Genomic DNA, 20,087 nt, shown 5'->3' with positions numbered 1-20,087 from the left:
TTAAAAAAAAAAAAAAAAATCAAGAATATTAAGAGTATAAACGCTAAAAAGGCCATGACTAATGCCATTTTCTTGGAAAAATAGAATGAAACATCCATTATTTCCTGCGCTGCATGTGACACTTAGCTTATACGCCATCTGGCTGCAGTGATCAGGACTGTACATGAAGTGGGGGCCCCAGGCAAAATGAATCAGTGAGGCCCTTCTAAAAGATTTTTTTTTGTTAATGTATCTTTGTTATCTAGTGATATAATTATGCAACATATGAAATGTGGACAAAACACATCTAACAGTATATAATGCACAGTATGCACGCTCTCTCTTACTCAGAAGTGCACGCTCAAACCTGTGCACTCACATCTATATAATTGTCTTCTCTCCTGGAATTAATGTTGCCAGAAGCCCATCAACCACCAGGCTTCCATGACTGACTGATGAAATAACAGAGTACCTTTCAATTGTACAAAAATTACGGATCACTCTTTGTTAGCATTTTCAAGGTGATATTGGTCAGTGAATTCTCGTTATTTATTTTATTTAGCCTAAAAGTTATTTGAATTAAGTGCCTGTTCTAAATATTCTATTATAGGTATTTATTGAATTATTTTATGTATATCAGCAAGTGAACGAGTTGCGGCAAAGCTCATGAAAATAATGTTTTGTTTAGTTGTGTATTTGTAGTCTGTGCGTATCTCTTCGCGAGACACGAATAATATATTGTGTGTAGCCTAATGAATTCAAGCACAATATCGAATGGAGAAAAATATATTTCTCATTTTTAATTAATTAGGCTGTAAAAAATGGGAATGTTAAAATATTCAAGGCACAGTTGTTGCATGACAATCTTATTTGCTCATGGAAACTGATGAATAAAATGTTTTGTATTTGGTTTGGAGCTCATCTAACAGTATATAATGCACAAAACAGGATGCGCGCTCTCTCTTACTCAGATGTGCACGCTCAAACCTGTGCACTCAAATCTATATAATTGTCTTCTCTCCTGGAATTAATGTTGCCAGAAGCCCATCAACCACCAGGCTTCCATGACTGACTGATGAAATAACAGAGTACCTTTCAATTGTACAAAAATTACGGATCACTCTTTGTTAGCATTTTCAAGGTGATATTGGTCAGTGAATTCTCGTTATTTATTTTATTTAGCCTAAAAGTTATTTGAATTAAGTGCCTGTTCTAAATATTCTATTATATTTGGTCAGTGAATACTCGTTATTTATTTTATTATTTAGCTTAATAGTTATTTGAATTAAGTGCCTATTCTAAATAGGTATTTATTGAATTATTTTATGTATATCAGCAAGTGAACGAGTTGCGGCGAAGTTCATGAAAATAATGTTTTGTTTAGTTGTGTATTTGTAGTCTGTGCGTTTCTCTTCGCGAGACACGAATAATATCTTTTGTGTAGCCTAATGAATTCAAGCACAATATCGAATGGAGAAAAATATATTTCTCATTTTTAATTAATTAGGCTGTAAAAAATGGGAATGTTAAAATATTCAAGGCACAGTTGTTGCATGACAATCTTATTTGCTCATGGAAACTGATGAATAAAATGTTTTGTATTTGGTTTGGAGTGGAATAGAGTGTGGGCAGAAACATAAATTGGTGCCTATGCTTACTGTTGTTCTGTTTCCTCTTTTCCTCGCTTCAGGCTGCCGGACAGATTTGTCCTCTTCTTTATGTTTAACGTGCGTGTTTATGTGTGTGTGCGCAAACTTTTTCAGTTCATTCCTAAGTTGCGGAAGCTCAACTTCCATATGAAATGGATTAAAAATGCTCTGGTCCCGCGTTCTGCTCCGCTCCAGATCATGCATTTTCTAATCTACAGCACCGCGAGGACGCACTGCACCTGTTTGAAAAAGGCGTAACCAGTGTATCGAGAGAGGGGGCCCCATAGGAGGGGTGGAGAGATGTCGCTGCGTGTTATAGCTATTAATACTAATATTAACATTCCTGTTGGTTTAAATGGTCGGCCATCGGGGGCCCCGGCATTTGCCTGCCCCATTGCTACACCTCTGATGACATGGCACTGACTTTGAAAACAGACTGCAGCTCATGTACCTGGTTCCTGAAGCCCTTGTCAACACCTAGCGTCTGTGTGCAGAAGCAATGTCTGACCCCCAGCTTATACATGAGATAAACCAGGTCAATAGTCCACACACTCTCCGTAAATTCCAAGTCCAAACACGCTCTCTGAAATTCCTCCTCACTAACTGGATGTAAATACCTGTGCACAAAAACAAGAGTTTAAATATTTGACCATTAGAGTAACTATGCATAATACATCACTCAGGATTCATACTTACTCTAGTACCATTCTCGAACAGGCCAAGCCACAATCCCAGTGGTACAGCTGCCGGATGACCGGTACGTTTAACATCACATCATCTGGCAAAACAAGGTCGGAAAGGAAGCTGGTAATGTCACTAAGCCACAATGAGCAGCTTTTGATCCTCTGACTCTATCATAAGTTGCATTATTAGGTTGTATCGAGGATTAAGTAGTTAGTTTTGGTTGTGAACTTAATTATATAAAACCATTTTGTTGTATTTCATTCATGTAAAAAAGCATGTTAATCAGAGTGAATAACAACTTGGAAAAGTTAGACACAAGCAGCATGAGGATAATACACGGACTGCTCATTCAAATTCAATATATCCGGGTTGAGTGTTTTGCCCGGTTCTGTATGTTAGAGAAGGGTCATGATTGATAATAATTGCTTGTTAGTTTACAGTTACCAGCCATCTAAGGTGTTACGTTTAAACGTCATTTAACACAAACTCACCGTTCATGATGCAGTCGGTGTGTGTCTCTCTCTGTTGTGTTTCAGTGATGTTTAATAGCAGGGATTGATTCATGAAGACTGTCCGCTAGCGGGGTTAACGTTAGCCAGACAGCTGCTGCCCTCTTTTCCTCCACATCAGACACGCTAAAATATGTCAATCTTCAGCTCAATGAAAGCTGTTAATGAAAAGCGGTGAAACGGCTACAAACCCGACTCGTTTAGCCCACGGCTTGTGGCCATTCCCAGGGATGAATGTTTCACTTCCTCTGTCAGTCCAAACCACAGTTTGCTTCGGCGCGTTAAGAATAGGCGGAACTGCGCCCTCTGTTGGCACGACGAGACAGTACTCCACCTCAATTCGACATAAATAAAGAGAACAATTAGAATATTTATAGAAGCTCCAAAATATAATTGATTTTATATATATATATATATATATATATATATATTTAGGACAGCACCTTGTTTTAGGCACTGCATCATGACACATGAATCACAGTAAAAGTGCAAAATGTTTTATATATTTTAATTATTTCTTTTTTTTTATGAATATCATTCATAAGTTATGCTATGTCCTCTGTAGAGGACACCAGGACTCAGTTTTTCTAAAAATAAAATGACAAGAGCAGACATGAAAAGGCAAAAACAATGGGATTTTTTTTAAATCACCAATCAATTATTAGGTTTCAGGATTTTTTTACAACTAACTTTGTTTAAGGATGGTTCTCAGCTATGTTATAAAATATATAACAAAATGATTTGATATACCATTTTGCTTCATGCAATATGTGTGTAAAAATTCCACAAACTGGTTTTCCCATTAAGCACAATGTTATCTATACACTGTATCTAATTTGCATATTAAAGTGCTGTTGGGACAGAATGTTGAAAAAAGAAGTGTAATAATGGGAGTAGTAATTGGCCAGGTTTTCATAATAATATCTAATATTTCATAAGAATATTGATATATAATTATCTCAGCTGGAGCAGGTGTATATTCGTGGCAGTAAGATCAGGTCCTCATCCTTCCCGACATGCTGAAAAATGCTCCTATGTTAAAGAGTATGAAGAACAAAAATCAGGCCGCTGGTGCAGGTCGAGGAAAAGCAGCTATTCTCAAAGCCCAAGGTATACACCCTCTTTACTCCAGTCCACACATCTAACATCAAACATATATTTTTCAGATAATTAATGTGAAATTAATTATTTTTTTTTCTAATAAAGATTATATTAAAACAGTGATCAAACTTGAGTTTGCATTGTTTTTGCAGTGGCTGCCAGAGGCCGTGGCCGGGGTGGACCAGGACGAGGGAACGTGTTCCAGAAAAGGTGCTAGTTTTGTGGAAAACTTTTTTTCTTTCCTTAATTTTACAATAATTTTGTTCTGATTTATTTTATAATGTTCATTTTATGCTTTGGGAAATAAATGGGTGATTTTGCTATTTTTTTTTCCTGATTCTGTGAGTTTTTCTGGTGGGGATCTTTTTTTTTTTTTCTTAGCATGTTTATAGTTCTGTATATAGCAGCCCTACTGAGCTGAATATGAATACTGAGCAGCCCTAGATGAGCTGTCAAGTATTAAGACACAGTGAAACAAATGCAGTGAGGACATTTTAATGTATTTTCTTCAATAATGGTCCCTTTTCACAAGACTGATGACAAGTTTTATCAGCATCGTAAATCCTCCAAAGTTTTTTGTATTTTCATTTTTTTTAATGTGTACATATATACCACTATACTTTGTATTATTTTTTACCTTTGCATCAAATTACAAAAAACTAGTTAACGCTAATGCAAGGGTGTTTCTAATACAGAGTCTATGGGAGTGATGGTAAATTTGACATTGTTCTCTCTACTGACTGCTGTTATCAGTCTATCTCTTTTTTTTCTTCTCTTTTTTTTTTTTTTTTTGAAAGTCTTCAAAAAAACTATCATGGAGTTTTTCTGTTGCAATTTGAGCAAATGGGAATGCAAAAAATATATCTGTGGTAGTCTCCCATTCACTGCTATCGAAGTTTACCCAACTATGATGACTTCTGCTGCTGAGAAACCCGGAAATGTGAAAAAGGTCCATTATAGCAATTGCAGAGTGCAAATGCTACTGGGTACCTAACAGGTGTTTAACCAAATACCTGCAGGTGGCTGGCAGTGCAAATCTTAACACTTATAATAATCCTGCACGTTAAGAAATTATATTCAAAGCATGTGTAAATTCCATTGAAAAGTATAGTAGATATACTACAGGCTGACACATAGTGTTCAACTTCTGACCTTACATCAAGTACTGTAGTTTAGTGGACATTTCTTCAGCAATGGGCTGTAAGGACTGCAGTGGTATTTGCCTCCAGTGTCTTTTTGATTATGAAACACCTGTAATGCTGGTTATTATAACCAAAAGAGTGGGAGCCCTTTTCAGACTGATCCAATTGTTGATCATCACCTATGTTGCTGTGTGAGTATAATTTTAGTTTTATACAGCATTTAAACTTTGGGGAAAATATTGATTGCATCTACTTGTATTCATTTAATTTTTAAGACACTTTGAATAAGAGTGTAATTAGAGCTTGTAAAGCCTGAGGTAAAGGTATTTAAAAAAAAACAAGTTTTCCATTTCTGGTCCAGGCGAAATAACCTCTTTTTTGTAGTCCCATGGATATGAAAATACATAAATGGTGTGCTTTTTAGGGACTTTGTTTGGAGTGACTATTTCACTTTACCAAAAAAATAAATACATTTTTCCTTTGTTACAATAAATGTATATATTTTTAAACCCACGTGTTGTGCTCTCAGTGAAATTTAATGCAGTTTTGATGGTTTAGGGCAGGGGTAGGCAAGTTTGGTCCTAGAGAGCCGCAGTCCTGCAGAGTTCAGCTCCAACCCTAATCAGACACACCTGAACAAGCTAATCAATGTCTTCAGGATTACTAAGGCTATAGGCAGGTGAGTTTTGTTTTCAGGGTTGGAGCTGAACTTTGCAGGACTGCGGCTCTCTAGGACCGAACTTGCCTACCCCTGGTTTAGGGTAACTCCATATCTGCATTGTGCTTTAAAGATATGTCTGCTGGATTCAGCGTGCTTACCAGGACACAGACTCAGTGATCAGCTCGGTCAGCACAAAGGTGAAAGGAAACATTTTGACCAATTAATTCACTGAGGGAGTTCATGTTTGGGACATACCAGAATATGTTATCCTACCCCAGGTATCTAAATTTGACAGAAACGCATTGTAATAGAAGTGCAAGAGTTATTTTCTGTCCAACTGACATGCTTTTTGTAGCAATTAATTCCAGATTCAGTCAGCCTTATTTTTATTCATTTGGTAGGGAGAAAACTCTTTCTTTGCGTTAACAAATATGATTGTGACTCCAGGCCAGACACAGAGCAAGTGTCCTGAGGTACAACAGAACACTTTCATATGCTTTGTCAATTTTCACACAAGACGAGACCATTGCATGTTGAGTTATAAATGGTTCATTTTTACAAATTCCAAGTGAATTTGCTGAGTGTGAATCAGACAGTGATTGCAAAGAGGGACTCGATGAAGTCCGTGGCAATGGTACGTTTTTATGTTTTCTAAATAGTGCTGCGGATGTAAGCTGTGTTCCTCCTCGCAGGTGTTCAGACTGGCCGATGTGTGCAGTACTCTGATAAGATCCAAACTTGTGAGGTGCAGGCATGGTGTCCGCTTGACAATGACACCATCATTCCAAAGTGAGTGTCTTAAAAAGTGGGAAAGTTTGATGCCCTTTGCACAATTGAAAGTGAATATTAATATAATCTGTGATTGTACAGACCTGCTATAAGTGCAGCAGAGGACTTCACAGTGCTTATCAAAAAACAACACACAATATCCAAAGTTCAGTTTTAGAAAGTAAGTTCATGCATTTTAGTCTTAGAATAACAGAAAGCCCATGATATCTATAATTTAAATGTGAGGTCTTTAATGACGCAATGTAGAGAGAATCATCATTTAAATTCAAATGTTAGTGAGCTATGTGAATCTACTGTTTTGTGCTATTTCTAGGCGAAACATTGTGCATCACATCAACTCCACATACTTAAAAAACTGCACGTTTGAGCGTAAAACAGACCCAGACTGTCCTATTTTCCGTCTGGGGAACATGGTAACTGAGGCAGGAGAAGACTTCAGTGTCATTGCTCTTAAAGTCTGTATATCTAATACTTTTATTAAATATGTATTCATGAAATTAAGTTAAATACTGTATTTGACAGTGTGTTTTAATGTTAAAGGGTGGTATTATAGGGATTTTTGGACTTGTGACTTGGACTTCCCAGAATGCTTCTGCATTCCCAAGTATTCTTTCAGAAGACTGGACAACAAAAATCCTGAAAATAACGTTGCCCCTGGCTACAATTTCCGATAAATGCGGTTTAACTGAAAATTTTGATTTTGATTGTAAAGCTAGACAATAAAAATTTTGTTCTTTCCTACAGATTTGCAAAATATTATAAAAACAATGAAATCATTGAAACACGGACATTAATAAAGGCCTTTGGAATCCACTTTGATGTGATTGTGTTTGGGACGGTTTGTCTATTAATCTCTGAGGTCAAAATAATAATCAGCATCTATTTAGTCTATTTTTATACCTATTTTTTTCTTATCATCTGAAATTGTCTCTGCAGGCTGCAATATTGTGCCCACTATTGTGAATATTGGTGCCACTCTTTCCTTTCTTAGTTTGGTGAGCTCTGGTTTGGTCCCCCTCCACTTCACCTATTTGAGTGAAATGTCTTTGACTCAAGTATTTTCATGTTGATCCTGAACTTCTCCCAGGTGAATGCTGTTTGTGACTGGTTCATGTTTTACTTGCATGAAAGACCGTGTCTACTATGCCAAACATAAATTCATTCACCTGAACCAAAAAGGTGACAGTGTGCTACTGGTGAGTAAAGGTTATATCAGTTTATTCTATAAGTAATTTATTTTTGTTACACAAAATTATACCATATTTTATACCATTATAGAGCTCCATGGAGACAACCTCATATGATGGAGTGAACTGGACACTTTCACCGCACTTAAAACTAGTAAAACTGAATATGTTCTTGTAATTCTATATACACTTTTTTCTTCAGTGTTACGATCCTTCAGAAAATTATTCTAATATGCTGATTTGCTGATTAAGAAATATTTCTTATCATCATTAAAACAATTGTGCTGCTTAATAGTTTTGTGAAATATCTTGATCAATTTAAAAACTGACCACAAACTTTTGAGTGGTAGTGAATACTAAACTTTTTGATATAATAGAATTTTTGTTCATTACAGTTTGAATGTATCACTGTTTAATAACACTTAACATGATTAGTAAACCAGGTTGGTTGTACATGCTTGACCTCTGGTTTCATTTGGATTTTTTAATTCAAAGGCATCTGTGTTAGTAAATGCGTCCTGACAGCATTTTTTGTGGTCAATATGATGCATCATTTGGTTGCTTTGCAGGTTAAAATTGCAAAAATTACTCAATATACTGTAATATTGACTGTAGCTTGTATCATTCCCTTTTATACCTAAGGCATTGTCATTGTGATTGAATGTCTAATCATAAAATTAATAAAAATCTTATCTATTGAAGTCTGTCTGAGACGGTACAGCCTGATAGAGTCTAAGGCCACTGTATTTCCCATCAGGGCTGGGGTATTCTGCTCTTATCCTCCATACACAGCAACTGGGTATTACTGGAACAGCATCTCTGGGTGTGCTGTCACCAAAGCGCCATCTAATGAATTGAGCATAGGCCCCATGGCGCAGCTGAGCCTCCTCACCCAGCTCTGCTAGGGGATCCACATAGAACAAAGCGGTCTCCAGGACGGAGCGACTGACAACCAGAGTTGAAAAGAGCGGGGAGGAGGTTATGCAGCGCCCTTTCCTCGACCGACAGCACAGCTGCTCCTGCAAGTTGTCGGTAGGCCGGCAGCAGTCACACTGACACCAGGCCAGACACCCAGACTGTGGCATCTCCAGTAATGGTGTGTTTGTGCTTTGTCTGCTGCTGTGGGTTCTGGGAAGTTTTTCGTCTTCCTTTAGCACACCACTCTGGCCATTCTGTACAGGCTCACTTCTGCTTTGACCACACTGCAGAACGCTCATCAGAGTCTTCATGCTTGCCAAATCATTCTGAAAGAGAACAGACCAGGGTTATTATAGTTAACTAAAACCATAAAAAACATTTTCATGATCTGAAATGACAAACTTTATAAGAGTGATTTATTTAAAGATGGCGATATATATATCAAATATATATTTCCTGTAAATGAGGTTGCTGTGACATCTACATTTTAGAGACCAGCGAAATGTCACAATTCTCAAAACCACAGTAGAATACTAGGGTAACTAATAATAGTAAAAAAATAAATCCTGAAATTATTGAAAATAATGAAATGGTCAGTAATTAAAAAAAGCAAAAGTCAAATACAATAGAAAAAAGATACAAATGAAACAAACAGTGCAAGTCTAAAGTATTCAGTCTACTACAAAAATTTAATAGTTGAATGTAAAATAAAACAGCATAGTCTTCATTGTTTAATTCTTAACTTCCTTTGTTTCTTATTAAAGCTACAAAAGTCCTTCAGTCAGGAGCAGTGAGTGATTTTGTCTTTGTCTTTTGTTGTTTGATTAATATTAAAGCACACAGTCAGCAGCAGGAATATAGCCTGCTGTCACTTTAAGAGCCGCATGGATCCAATTTACTGTTACGCATGTATTTTCCTTCTCAACTGTTTACGTGCATATAATACATAACCGACGAGGGTTTATGTGAATAATCACCAAGCGTCACCTTTTTGCTTTTAAAAACATGAATAAATCTAATAAACTTTAATAAATATGCCAGAATTGGCATAATGCAGGGTACAAAAGGATACAAAACTAACAAAATGTGAAGAATGTTTTCAAAAGTTAAGCGTTTTTGCCAAAATCCTCACATCTCTGGAACACTAGGTGGCGCTTTGTTCAAACTTCTCAGGTACCTCCGGGACATGCCATCGATGATGCCTACCAATTTTTTGGTTGATATGTCAAATGGTTCAAAAGATATGGCAATTTATGACATTTTCCAAAATGGCGGACAGGCAGTTCATCTGATCCTGGCAAAATAGATGATGATTTTCTGACTAATTCTGTTCAAAAGTTATTAACAAAAATAGCAATTTTTCATATCTCGTGATCCATAGGTGGCGCTGTTCCCAAATTTGGCATGGACCCTCAGATCATGGTGCTGATGAAGCCTACCTAGTTTTGTTTCAATTGATCAAAGTTTGGCCGAGATACAGCCTCTGAAGCAGTTTTGGGTCAACGTCAAGTTCACAACATAAAAACTTTTGAACAAAGATGAATATCAAAATTCTGTTCAGTCATTTCTGTGCGGCTTAGTCCAGAGATCATCTCTGCCCATTTTCAGAAGAATTGGACAAAATTTTACGGAGTACTGAAAAAGCTGACTATTGTACTTTTCAAAATGGCCACTACTGTAATGGGTGGAGTCTTAATGTAGGCTATTGAATGTGATCAGCATGAAGAGCGTAATCAGATTAACTAAATTTCATTTTTCTAGAACAAAGGGTTCAAAAGTTACACGCATTTGAAAAGTGAATTGTTGGTCAGATCACTATTCATGACCATCACTTCAAGTGTGCAAAATTTCATCATTTTCCTATGCTCCCTTCATAGGGCTTCCATAGACTTTCATTGGGGAGGAATACTAATAAAGGCAACATACAAACACAATAGGGGCTACAGCACCTTCGGGACTTGGCCCCTAAATATCATGTTGCTTTTCACCAAAAACAATCAGAGTACTTGGGAAATGATCCAAAAGGGTCTGGCTGCAGCCTTGCGCTTGCACTCTCAGACTTGCATTCTCAGACTTGCACTCTCAGACACTTGCACTTCTGCTAGCGACGTCACTTGCAGTCTTTATTTTTTTATTTTGTTCTATTTATTTATTCTTTTTGTTTGAATCTCTCAACATTTTACAACAGTAGCCAGGTGGTGAAGACGAGACAAAAGAAACTAAATTACGAAGTCACTTGCACTCTCCGATACCTGCGACGTCACTTGCAATCGACACAAATCGTGTGTGTTGCCAATGGAGACAAGATGCTGTGGTGGTGATTAAATGATTAAAACTAATTTTGTACCATAACGTACAGGGTCCTGCAAGCCATCTGTAGGAAAGTCTGAGAATGCAAGTCTGAGAGTGCAAGCGCAAGGCTGCAGCCAGACCCTTCTCAAATGATCAGTGAGCCACATGGCGTGTTCGCTGACACTTTTGGTTGCTTTATTAGTGTTAAAGTGAGTCAGGATGTACTGCCATTGTATTGAATTCATTGTGTTCTGCAGAAGAAAGGAAGCCTTACAGGCTTGGAACGACATGAAGATGAGTAAATGATGACAGAACTTTCTTTTTGGGTAAACTAATCCTTTAATCCTCTTCTTTGCCCTTCTTTGATGGGGCAGTCGTGGCTTAATGGTTAGAGTTTCGTGGCCCTTGAGGTGAGGTGACTGAGGTGAGACCCTTGAGCAAGGAACCGAACCCCCAACTGCTCCCTGGGCGCCTCAGCAATATGGCTGCCCACTGCTCCGGGTGCGTGTTCACTACTGTGTGTGTGCACTTGGATGGGAGCACGAATTCCGAGTATGGGTCGTCACTTCACTTTCACTTTTTAATGTTTAATAACAAGTATTAATTTGGCAAATATGTGACAATTTAATATGAGAAACTTACTTTGGGCTGGTGTAAGGAAAGGGTTTTTGTCTCCTGTAGTCTTTTCTTTCTGGATTTTTTCACCACCCTTAACTTGTCCTCATCCACAAATGACACACAAAGGAAGCACTGCAACAAACACATTTACTACATGCTAGATTCATGTATACAGAATCTTGGTTTAAGCTATATTTAGCCTGTGTAAAGCATTAACGGTGTTAAAAAACTCCCACACAACAAATTAATGTCATGTTTATAAGGTGTGTTCACCTCTTCTCTGTCCTGTATGGCCTCAAACTTCCTCTCAGTGTAGCTCTGTTTTGCCTCTTTGAAGTAACAGCCAGTTCCAATAAGCCAGTCCAGGAATACTGTTGTCTTAAGACAAACTCAATGGTAAACATTTAATTACTTCATACACTTTTCCGACTTGCTGAGGGCTTAAGGGTTACTTACAAGAGCGTAATACGAGAGCGTAGATCCAATGTAGATGATTAGCTGAATGATGCTGAACTTTCCAGCCTGTGAAGAATATAGAGAACTTTTTGTGTCTTATATGCTAAAGCTAACATGCAAAGTAATGACAATATAGAATAATATGGTCTCACCTTTCCAAACACCATCACATCAAACCTAATCCCATACATTTTAAAGAGCGTTCTCTGCTCCACACCATTCACTGTAGAGTATCTTGCAAACCTACAAAAAAATCAGTATCACAGTTCACATATTTTCAATATGATTTAAGTGGTTCACACCTGAAATTGAGCCCAGGGTACAAGGTTCGGTTGCTTTCTTTTTCGTCTAAGCGACGAAATGAGTATTTGGGCAGACAGCTGTGAAAGATGTGGTTCAGGTCACAGTCCCAGTTAATCTGGATCCCTATCACACCACCCTGTGGAGCAGATACGAAAATCCATTAAACTGATCAAAAATGACAGTAAAGACATTCATAATATTACAAAAGATTTTGTATTTCAAATAAATGAAAGAGTGCCTAGAAGCGTTGGCCCTCTGAGAGAGCACAACCTTTTATGACAGCAGCCTTGTGCGATGGTCGCCCGGCACTCCGTGCCTGGGCAGACATGGAGAAAAGTTACCTGATGACCTGCCTGGATCTGCCTGGTGCTCGGAGCAGTTCACCTGTCTCTTAAGTGTTTCTACACTTAGGTCAGTCACAAGCATGTTCTCGTTCACAGGGACAACATGGTGGCCGTGGCATTCATAAATTGCCAAGGCGGTTCCCTTCTCACCCTGTTCTCATGCTCACAACGAGCCTGTAGACGTGGGCAGACCAGCACCTCCTGTCTGTTGAGCTGTCTGTCTCCATGGCCATCTCAATCGCGGGGCAGACATACGTCGAGGCACACTAGACGTCTCTACGCTCATAGGTGAAGAGCCTTTGAAAATTGTTGCACCTTGAAAGGCCAAGACCCTGTCAACTGCGCATTTTCAGTAGTCTCGTCTTTTCGACAATAGTGTTCGGATTACCAAGCCCAAGTGCATGTAGCTGTCATATCAGCGTTCATTCTGACATTGATAGGTTGTCAGTGGGGAGGAATGATTTAGTAATTCGATTTCTATGTTGAACCCCCCTCGCCCGTCCATTACCCCCACTCAGGACTTCGCTTTGGTAAAAAAAGTGCTCTCCCTTAAGCCAGTGCTATTGCTTGTGCTTGCTCCTGTTAAGCAAGTGGATGATATTTACTAGCTGTAGTTATATATGATATGCCGTCTCCACTTATGCCGAACGCCCTTCGCAGTAACACAGCGTGAAGTTACACGTTCCCCAAACTTTGAGAGACCCTCTCGAAAGGGAACGTCTCCCGTTACTGACATAACCTCGGATCCCTAAGAAGGGAACGAGACGTTGCGTTCATGCCATGTTACATAAGGCTGGAATACACTCCATGACTTTTAAAATCTGAACAGATTTTTAAAACACTAGGCATCATATACTTACCGACTTTGTAAATAGTGACAAAGGAAAACTGGCCATCATACATTACACGACTGGGGATCACACACTACTAGACTTTCAAGTTGTTTTGATCACAACAAATTCACACAGAAACATGTGCCTTGTTTCTAGGAGACATGTGACAAATGAAAACAACATGTGTTCTCAAATCGACTGAAAATATCAAACATGTTTGATATCCTCCGACTGGATGGAATCAAAGTCTGAAGCGAAAAAAATCTGTGACCATTATCAAAGTCCCTTTAAGGCAAGTCATGTCACTCAGCAGCCATCTTTGAAACGCCTCTCGGGCATGCATCTCTTTGAATGGAGAAACATCAAATTCTCCAAAACTGGTCACCAAATTTAAGATTAAATTTCATATTTGAAATCACCAATGAAATCTGACAACAACTGTCTCATAAATGTTGTTTCGTTTGCTCAAATAGCGTTAAAAAAAACGTATTTTTCAGGCCAGCCAGTGCGCAGTCCTGAGTGCACATCTCCAGAATGCTGACTGTTTCTATAGCAACCGGGACTTCTAATGACAGCTGCAGTGATGCGCTGATTTTACTGATTAGTGATTGGCTCTTTTACTCAGAAGGCGGGGCTTCGTTCGATAGAGTGGCCATATTGAGCATTGCATAAAAATGCAACGCTCAATATGGCCGCTCTATCGAATCAAACCCCATTCAAAACTATACGAGTGACATGTCTTGGGGTATTCTATAGTCTTTGCCATCATACACTACGTGATTTTCTATGGAATCTGTCAACTCAAATCTGCAGACTGACACTGTATTCCAGTTTATCCAGGCTTTACGCTCAGGTCTTTCATAAGCTCTCTTATTCAGTCAAAAGATTCTGATGAAATACCGCTCAGTGCCGCTTATATAGGGCTCTTTCCAGTGCCATTATCGCACGCTTGAGCACCATTGGCCATTACTATGCAATGGTGTTAAGCGAATAAGGCTTCAGCATTTGAGGAGAAAGGTGTTTCCCCAAAGCGGCAGCTTATGCTGTACGCAATATTAAAATAGAAAACTGTTTTTTAACATTTTAATAATATTTTATTACTTGTTTTACTGAATTTTTGATCAAATTATGCCTTTGTGACCATAAAAGCCTTTCAAAAACATTAAAACATTTCAAAAGGTAGTATTTGTCCTAGTGTGCTTGGAAAGAAATGTTATACCTCCACTGCCATCTCTGAAAAGTTCTCCTTGGCCTCACTCACAATATCTCCCAAACGGAAAATGGGGCAGTATGGATTTTTGTAGCGGTTATAAATGCAACCTTTAAGGTCTGTGTCTTTCATTTCAGGCAGGATGTTTCTTCTAAGAGAAAAACATAAATGGATGACTATATTATCAGTTTTTGAACACTAAATATTATCCGGAGCTTCCTTCTGGCTAACATTTAAAGTAAATGTCAATGTTACTGCTAACAATTAACACATACATTAAGTACAATATGTTAGTGCACTAACATTTGTACTGTATAAAAGCATATGCAACTTTAAAACTTGCATACTACCTTATGTAATTAAATGCTGGAAATCTGATGTTATTCTTGATCATCACAGTGAAATTTTCTGCAGATGCCAAAAGAACAGGTCTAGGAAAACAGAAATGAAAGCCTGACATAAGAAAACTTCCGTACACAGAATCTCAGTTTATATAAAACTGCAACTTCCTCAGACAGATTCCTCAAATGTCTCTTTGGTGGCACTGGTAGCTCTGAACTGCAGTGTCAACTGTTTTTTTATTAATTCTGCAGCATAGTTGCCCACGAGTTGTTTTCTATTGCCAAATAGCTTTGCTGTCACAGTAAGTTTGAATCTTAATCAACAAACAGTATGTAGGACAAAGAGTCAATCAAGAGTCAATTATAGAATATTTCAACATCGTTTAGATAGGGATGCATGATATTATCGGACCGATATCGGAATCGGCCGATAATGGCTTTAAATGTAAATATCGGCATCGGCCCGATATGAAAAATTATGCCGATATGTCTTGCCGATAAGAGGAATACATTAACTCACATGTGCTCAGGGTGTGTAGCGATTACATCAAGTCAGCAGTGTGGCTCATTCTTGAAGCAAAGTTTTGCCTGAATAGTGATTGGATTCACTGTTTTGGATCTCTGCATTTAAACTGAGAATGCACGTACAGAATGATGCATTTGGTGTCATGATAGAGTAAACAGTAATAGCATGTGCAGCAGCACATCTTCCCCCAGGTCCTAATGCCCACTCAGTAAGGAGTTTTACTTCTGTAGGGGGCGCTGTTGGCCTACTTCTAATGAAATGAAAGTAAAATACACAAATAACATTTAGACTGTTTCTGAATAGAGCAGTAACTGATGTCATAAAATCATGAGTACGTTTTGATTTAAAGGTCAGAAGCTATAGCTTACACGAATAAAAAAAAATCACAAACATGACACTTGTAAATTAATAATTCTATATATACTGATTTATTCATTAATGTGTAATATGTTATATAATTTTAAACAAATTATGATCTCTAAAAGATTTTCAGAATTTTTACAACTCTTTTGCTTGAGACCAGTGTTTCTCAACCCTGGTCCTGGGCGCCCCCCAGCACTGCACATTTTGTGTGTCTCCCTAATCAAACACACCTGATTCAACTCATTAGCTCATTAAAAGAAACTCCAGGACCTGAAATGGGTGTCAGATAAGGGAGACATACAAAATGTGCAGCGTTGGGGGGCGCTCAGGACCAGGGTTGAGAAACACTGCTTTAGACCATCTACAAATGTTAAATCTTAAAATAAAATGTTAAGGTTAATAATAATTATAATAATAATAACACATTTATTTGATATAGCACCTTTAAAAGTTGCTTTCTCAAGGCGCTTTACAGGAAAGCTTACATAAAGGAAAACACAACAATATAAGACAATATACTATAAGTTCAACAAGAAATAAATCACAAAACTTCTGAATTCAATTCTGAAAAAATATAGCAATTGATATATAGTTTATTTATACTTATTTTCAACGCTTCAATGTACTGTTATTATAAAATAACTTCATTATTGTTTATTTAATTCTAACAAATAAGTTTTTGTTAAAAACTAACCAAAATCAAAAATAATTAGCTTATAATTTCCACACAGGAGAGACTTGGTGTTGTTTCCAAACAAAAGGAAATATATCGGTATCGGCATTGGTTATCGGCCAAAATTAGTTGAAAAATATCGGCATACCGGGAAAAATCCAATATCGTGCATCCCTACATTTAGAGAAAATACTGTCATGAAACGGTTCCTTCTTAAAGGAATAGTTCACCCACAAATCAATATTATGTTATCATTTACTCACCTTTGTGTCATTCCAAACCAGTATGACTTCCTTATTTCTAATGAAAAATGTCTCATGTGGGACTTCACTGACTTTCATTATATGGACAAAAACATTTTCTATAATCATAATATCTGCATTTGTGTTACATACAAGTTTGGAATGGCACAAAGACAAGTAAATAATGACAAAATGTTTATTTTTGGATTAGCTATCCCTTTAATATAAATTTGCACATTACAGCACCTGGGATTCTTCTTGTTCTCAATGGGGCACCAAGCTGTAACTTCACATGTTTTCCTTAGTACGTCCAACTTCACACAGGCACCTGTTTGAACACCACATTTTGTGTGTCTCCCTAATCAAACACACCTGATTCAACTCATTAGCTCATTAAAAGAAACTCCAGGACCTGAAATGGGTGTCAGATAAGGGAGACATACAAAATGTGCAGCGTTGGGGGGCGCTCAGGACCAGGGTTGAGAAACACTGCTTTAGACCATCTACAAATGTTAAATCTTAAAATAAAATGTTAAGGTTAATAATAATTATAATAATAATAACACATTTATTTGATATAGCACCTTTAAAAGTTGCTTTCTCAAGGCGCTTTACAGGAAAGCTTACATAAAGGAAAACACAACAATATAAGACAATATACTATAAGTTCAACAAGAAATAAATCACAAAACTTCTGAATTCAATTCTGAAAAAATATAGCAATTGATATATAGTTTATTTATACTTATTTTCAACGCTTCAATGTACTGTTATTATAAAATAACTTCATTATTGTTTATTTAATTCTAACAAATAAGTTTTTGTTAAAAACTAACCAAAATCAAAAATAATTAGCTTATAATTTCCACACAGGAGAGACTTGGTGTTGTTTCCAAACAAAAGGAAATATATCGGTATCGGCATTGGTTATCGGCCAAAATTAGTTGAAAAATATCGGCATATCGGGAAAAAATCCAATATCGTGCATCCCTACATTTAGAGAAAATACTGTCATGAAACGGTTCCTTCTTAAAGGAATAGTTCACCCACAAATCAATATTATGTTATCATTTACTCACCTTTGTGTCATTCCAAACCAGTATGACTTCCTTATTTCTAATGAAAAATGTCTCATGTGGGACTTCACTGACTTTCATTATATGGACAAAAACATTTTCTATAATCATAATATCTGCATTTGTGTTACATACAAGTTTGGAATGGCACAAAGACAAGTAAATAATGACAAAATGTTTATTTTTGGATTAGCTATCCCTTTAATATAAATTTGCACATTACAGCACCTGGGATTCTTCTTGTTCTCAATGGGGCACCAAGCTGTAACTTCACATGTTTTCCTTAGTACGTCCAACTTCACACAGGCACCTGTTTGAACACCTTAGAGGCAAACACAGGAACGAACCTCAGATCATGAAAAGACATAACAGTTTAGGTTTTCAATTAAATAAAATACAGCCCGGGTAGTATTATTCAAATTTGTAAAAAAAAAAAATAGCATTTAATTTCACATCAAAATATGATTGTTCTGATATCGAAATGCTTCCTCTCAAGCTGCATAACTTAAAATGGCTTCTTCATATAACATTACCATGGCTATGTTGGTCAGAAAATCCATTCTCACAGTCTTTATCTGTTCGACACAGTTTCCCATGTGTTAGAACCTGAAGTGTGAACATACAAACGTCTGTTGAATGGATTATATTTGGCTTAAAACGACAGTGGTGAATGAAATGAAAGTTTTTAAGACTTGAGCTACATTTTGTATTGTATTACCAAATAAACTAAAATCAGACTGCACTTACCTCGGGCAATTACCTTGTTTTTGTTTTTTTGTGACAATGACATTTGTTGACACAAAAAAGGAGTTTCTTCCCTACCGAAATAAAACGAGAACAACATTATTACCTTGATTTGTTTGACTTATTACCTTAACTTACTACCTCGTTTTTAAAAGTGAGCATAAATCTGCTTTATTTAGAAATAACCTTTTTTTTTTTGTGGCATAAAAATAATAAATAAATGGTGTACTGTTACCTGATATGGTCCACTGTAGTCCACCACATCCCACACAACTTCTCCAATGTCGAGTTTAGTTATCTTTGCCACTCCCTTAACCTTTGTTGTAACAGAACTCACAAGATCATACTCTTGATATTCTTTATTCCAAAGCATCATGATACTGGAAAGTAAAGACATAACATTTACTCGAGACTTCGAATCAAGAATCTACGTTGGTCAGTACATGTAAACACATAATAACACGTGTAAATGACTCACTGCCAGTGATTGTACATGAATGAGCTCTTGATGCGTTGAATGATGCGGGGGCGACATGCAAGAAACAGCGGACACAAACACTTACCAAATGAACATCAAGATCACTCCGTTTAACGTCCATTTCAGGGACCCAAGTCTGACGCTCTTGATTTTGACGAGTTTTTGCGTGTCATATTCACAGAGATTCAGCAAAGTGCAAGGCATGGCGGTGATTTAGTAAACACTGGCGAAAGAAAGATGACTGCGGAGTGCAGCTGTGCTGAGCTCGCGCAGGAGGAGGTCACGTGGTCTTTTGGAAGACAGTTATTTGCCACACTCTTGCTTGGGACGGAGAAAGACTTTTCACTGAGACAAATGTATTCAAAATTATTAGATATTTATAACCACTTTAATCTTGAAATCATGCCTTGTCAGTCTTTAACATTATTTTAAATACATTTAAATAAATATTTTTCACTGCGGAATTTCATTCTTAGGTTGAATTTTTCATTTTAACTTAAATAAATTAAAGATTAAAAAAATCATTATAATGTATTTATTTAAATGTATGTATGTATATATAATACATATTTAATATATTTTTATTATATTTTAATTATTTCAGCTTTACCCATTCACAGTGGCCCCGAAAACAAAACAAAGCATTTCAAGTTCATTTTTGACAAGGTCAAGTAGGACCTCATAAATACAATGATTATTCTTGCCTAAAATAATCTTAAAACAAAATAATAAAATAATAATTTTACAACACTACCATTCAAAAGTTATGACCAGTAAGATTTATTTTAATGTTTTTGAAAAACGTCTATTAAGCAGGCTCATTTATTTGAACAGCAATGCTGTAAAACTATAATGGCTACTGTGAATTTTAAAATAACTATTTTCTTTTTGAAAATATTTTCAAATGCAGTTTATTCCTGGGAAAGCTGAATTTTCAGCAGCCATTACTCCAGTCTTCAGTGTCACATG

The 20,087-nt window shown here is 37.0% G+C and overlaps 1 protein-coding gene, 1 long non-coding RNA gene and 2 pseudogenes across 2 annotated transcripts in view; 2 read left to right on the top strand and 2 right to left on the bottom strand.

Moving 5' to 3' along the window:
* LOC107689268 (protein GUCD1-like) overlaps positions 1 to 3,109 on the bottom strand; it is a 5,960-nt gene extending 2,851 nt beyond the window's left edge. The window contains exons 1-3 of the mRNA XM_016487208.1: positions 2,804 to 3,109; positions 2,325 to 2,406; positions 2,080 to 2,245 (exon numbers count right to left, since the gene is read on the bottom strand). Coding sequence (XP_016342694.1) covers positions 2,080 to 2,245; positions 2,325 to 2,406; positions 2,804 to 2,876 — 321 coding nt within the window. The 5' untranslated portion in view covers positions 2,877 to 3,109. The remainder of the gene's footprint in view (positions 1 to 2,079; positions 2,246 to 2,324; positions 2,407 to 2,803) is intronic.
* Positions 3,110 to 3,782: 673 nt separating this feature from the next.
* Positions 3,783 to 4,259, top strand: LOC107689285 (uncharacterized). The gene is made up of 2 exons (XR_001634318.1): positions 3,783 to 3,931; positions 4,075 to 4,259. It is a non-coding gene; the product is annotated as an uncharacterized LOC107689285 (long non-coding RNA).
* A 633-nt stretch (positions 4,260 to 4,892) lies between these two features.
* On the top strand, positions 4,893 to 7,880 carry LOC107689284 (P2X purinoceptor 4-like; annotated as a pseudogene).
* A 108-nt stretch (positions 7,881 to 7,988) lies between these two features.
* On the bottom strand, positions 7,989 to 19,376 carry LOC107689283 (P2X purinoceptor 4-like; annotated as a pseudogene).
* Between the last annotated feature and the right edge of the window lie 711 nt (positions 19,377 to 20,087).

The sequence above is a fragment of the Sinocyclocheilus anshuiensis genome, unplaced genomic scaffold, assembly GCF_001515605.1.
Source record: "Sinocyclocheilus anshuiensis isolate Anshui unplaced genomic scaffold, SAMN03320099.WGS_v1.1 scaffold1255, whole genome shotgun sequence".
In the NCBI taxonomy this organism is placed as follows: Eukaryota; Metazoa; Chordata; class Actinopteri; order Cypriniformes; family Cyprinidae; genus Sinocyclocheilus; species Sinocyclocheilus anshuiensis.
Note: the sequence above shows the minus strand (reverse complement) of the source record. Positions and strands in the feature narration are given on the sequence as shown.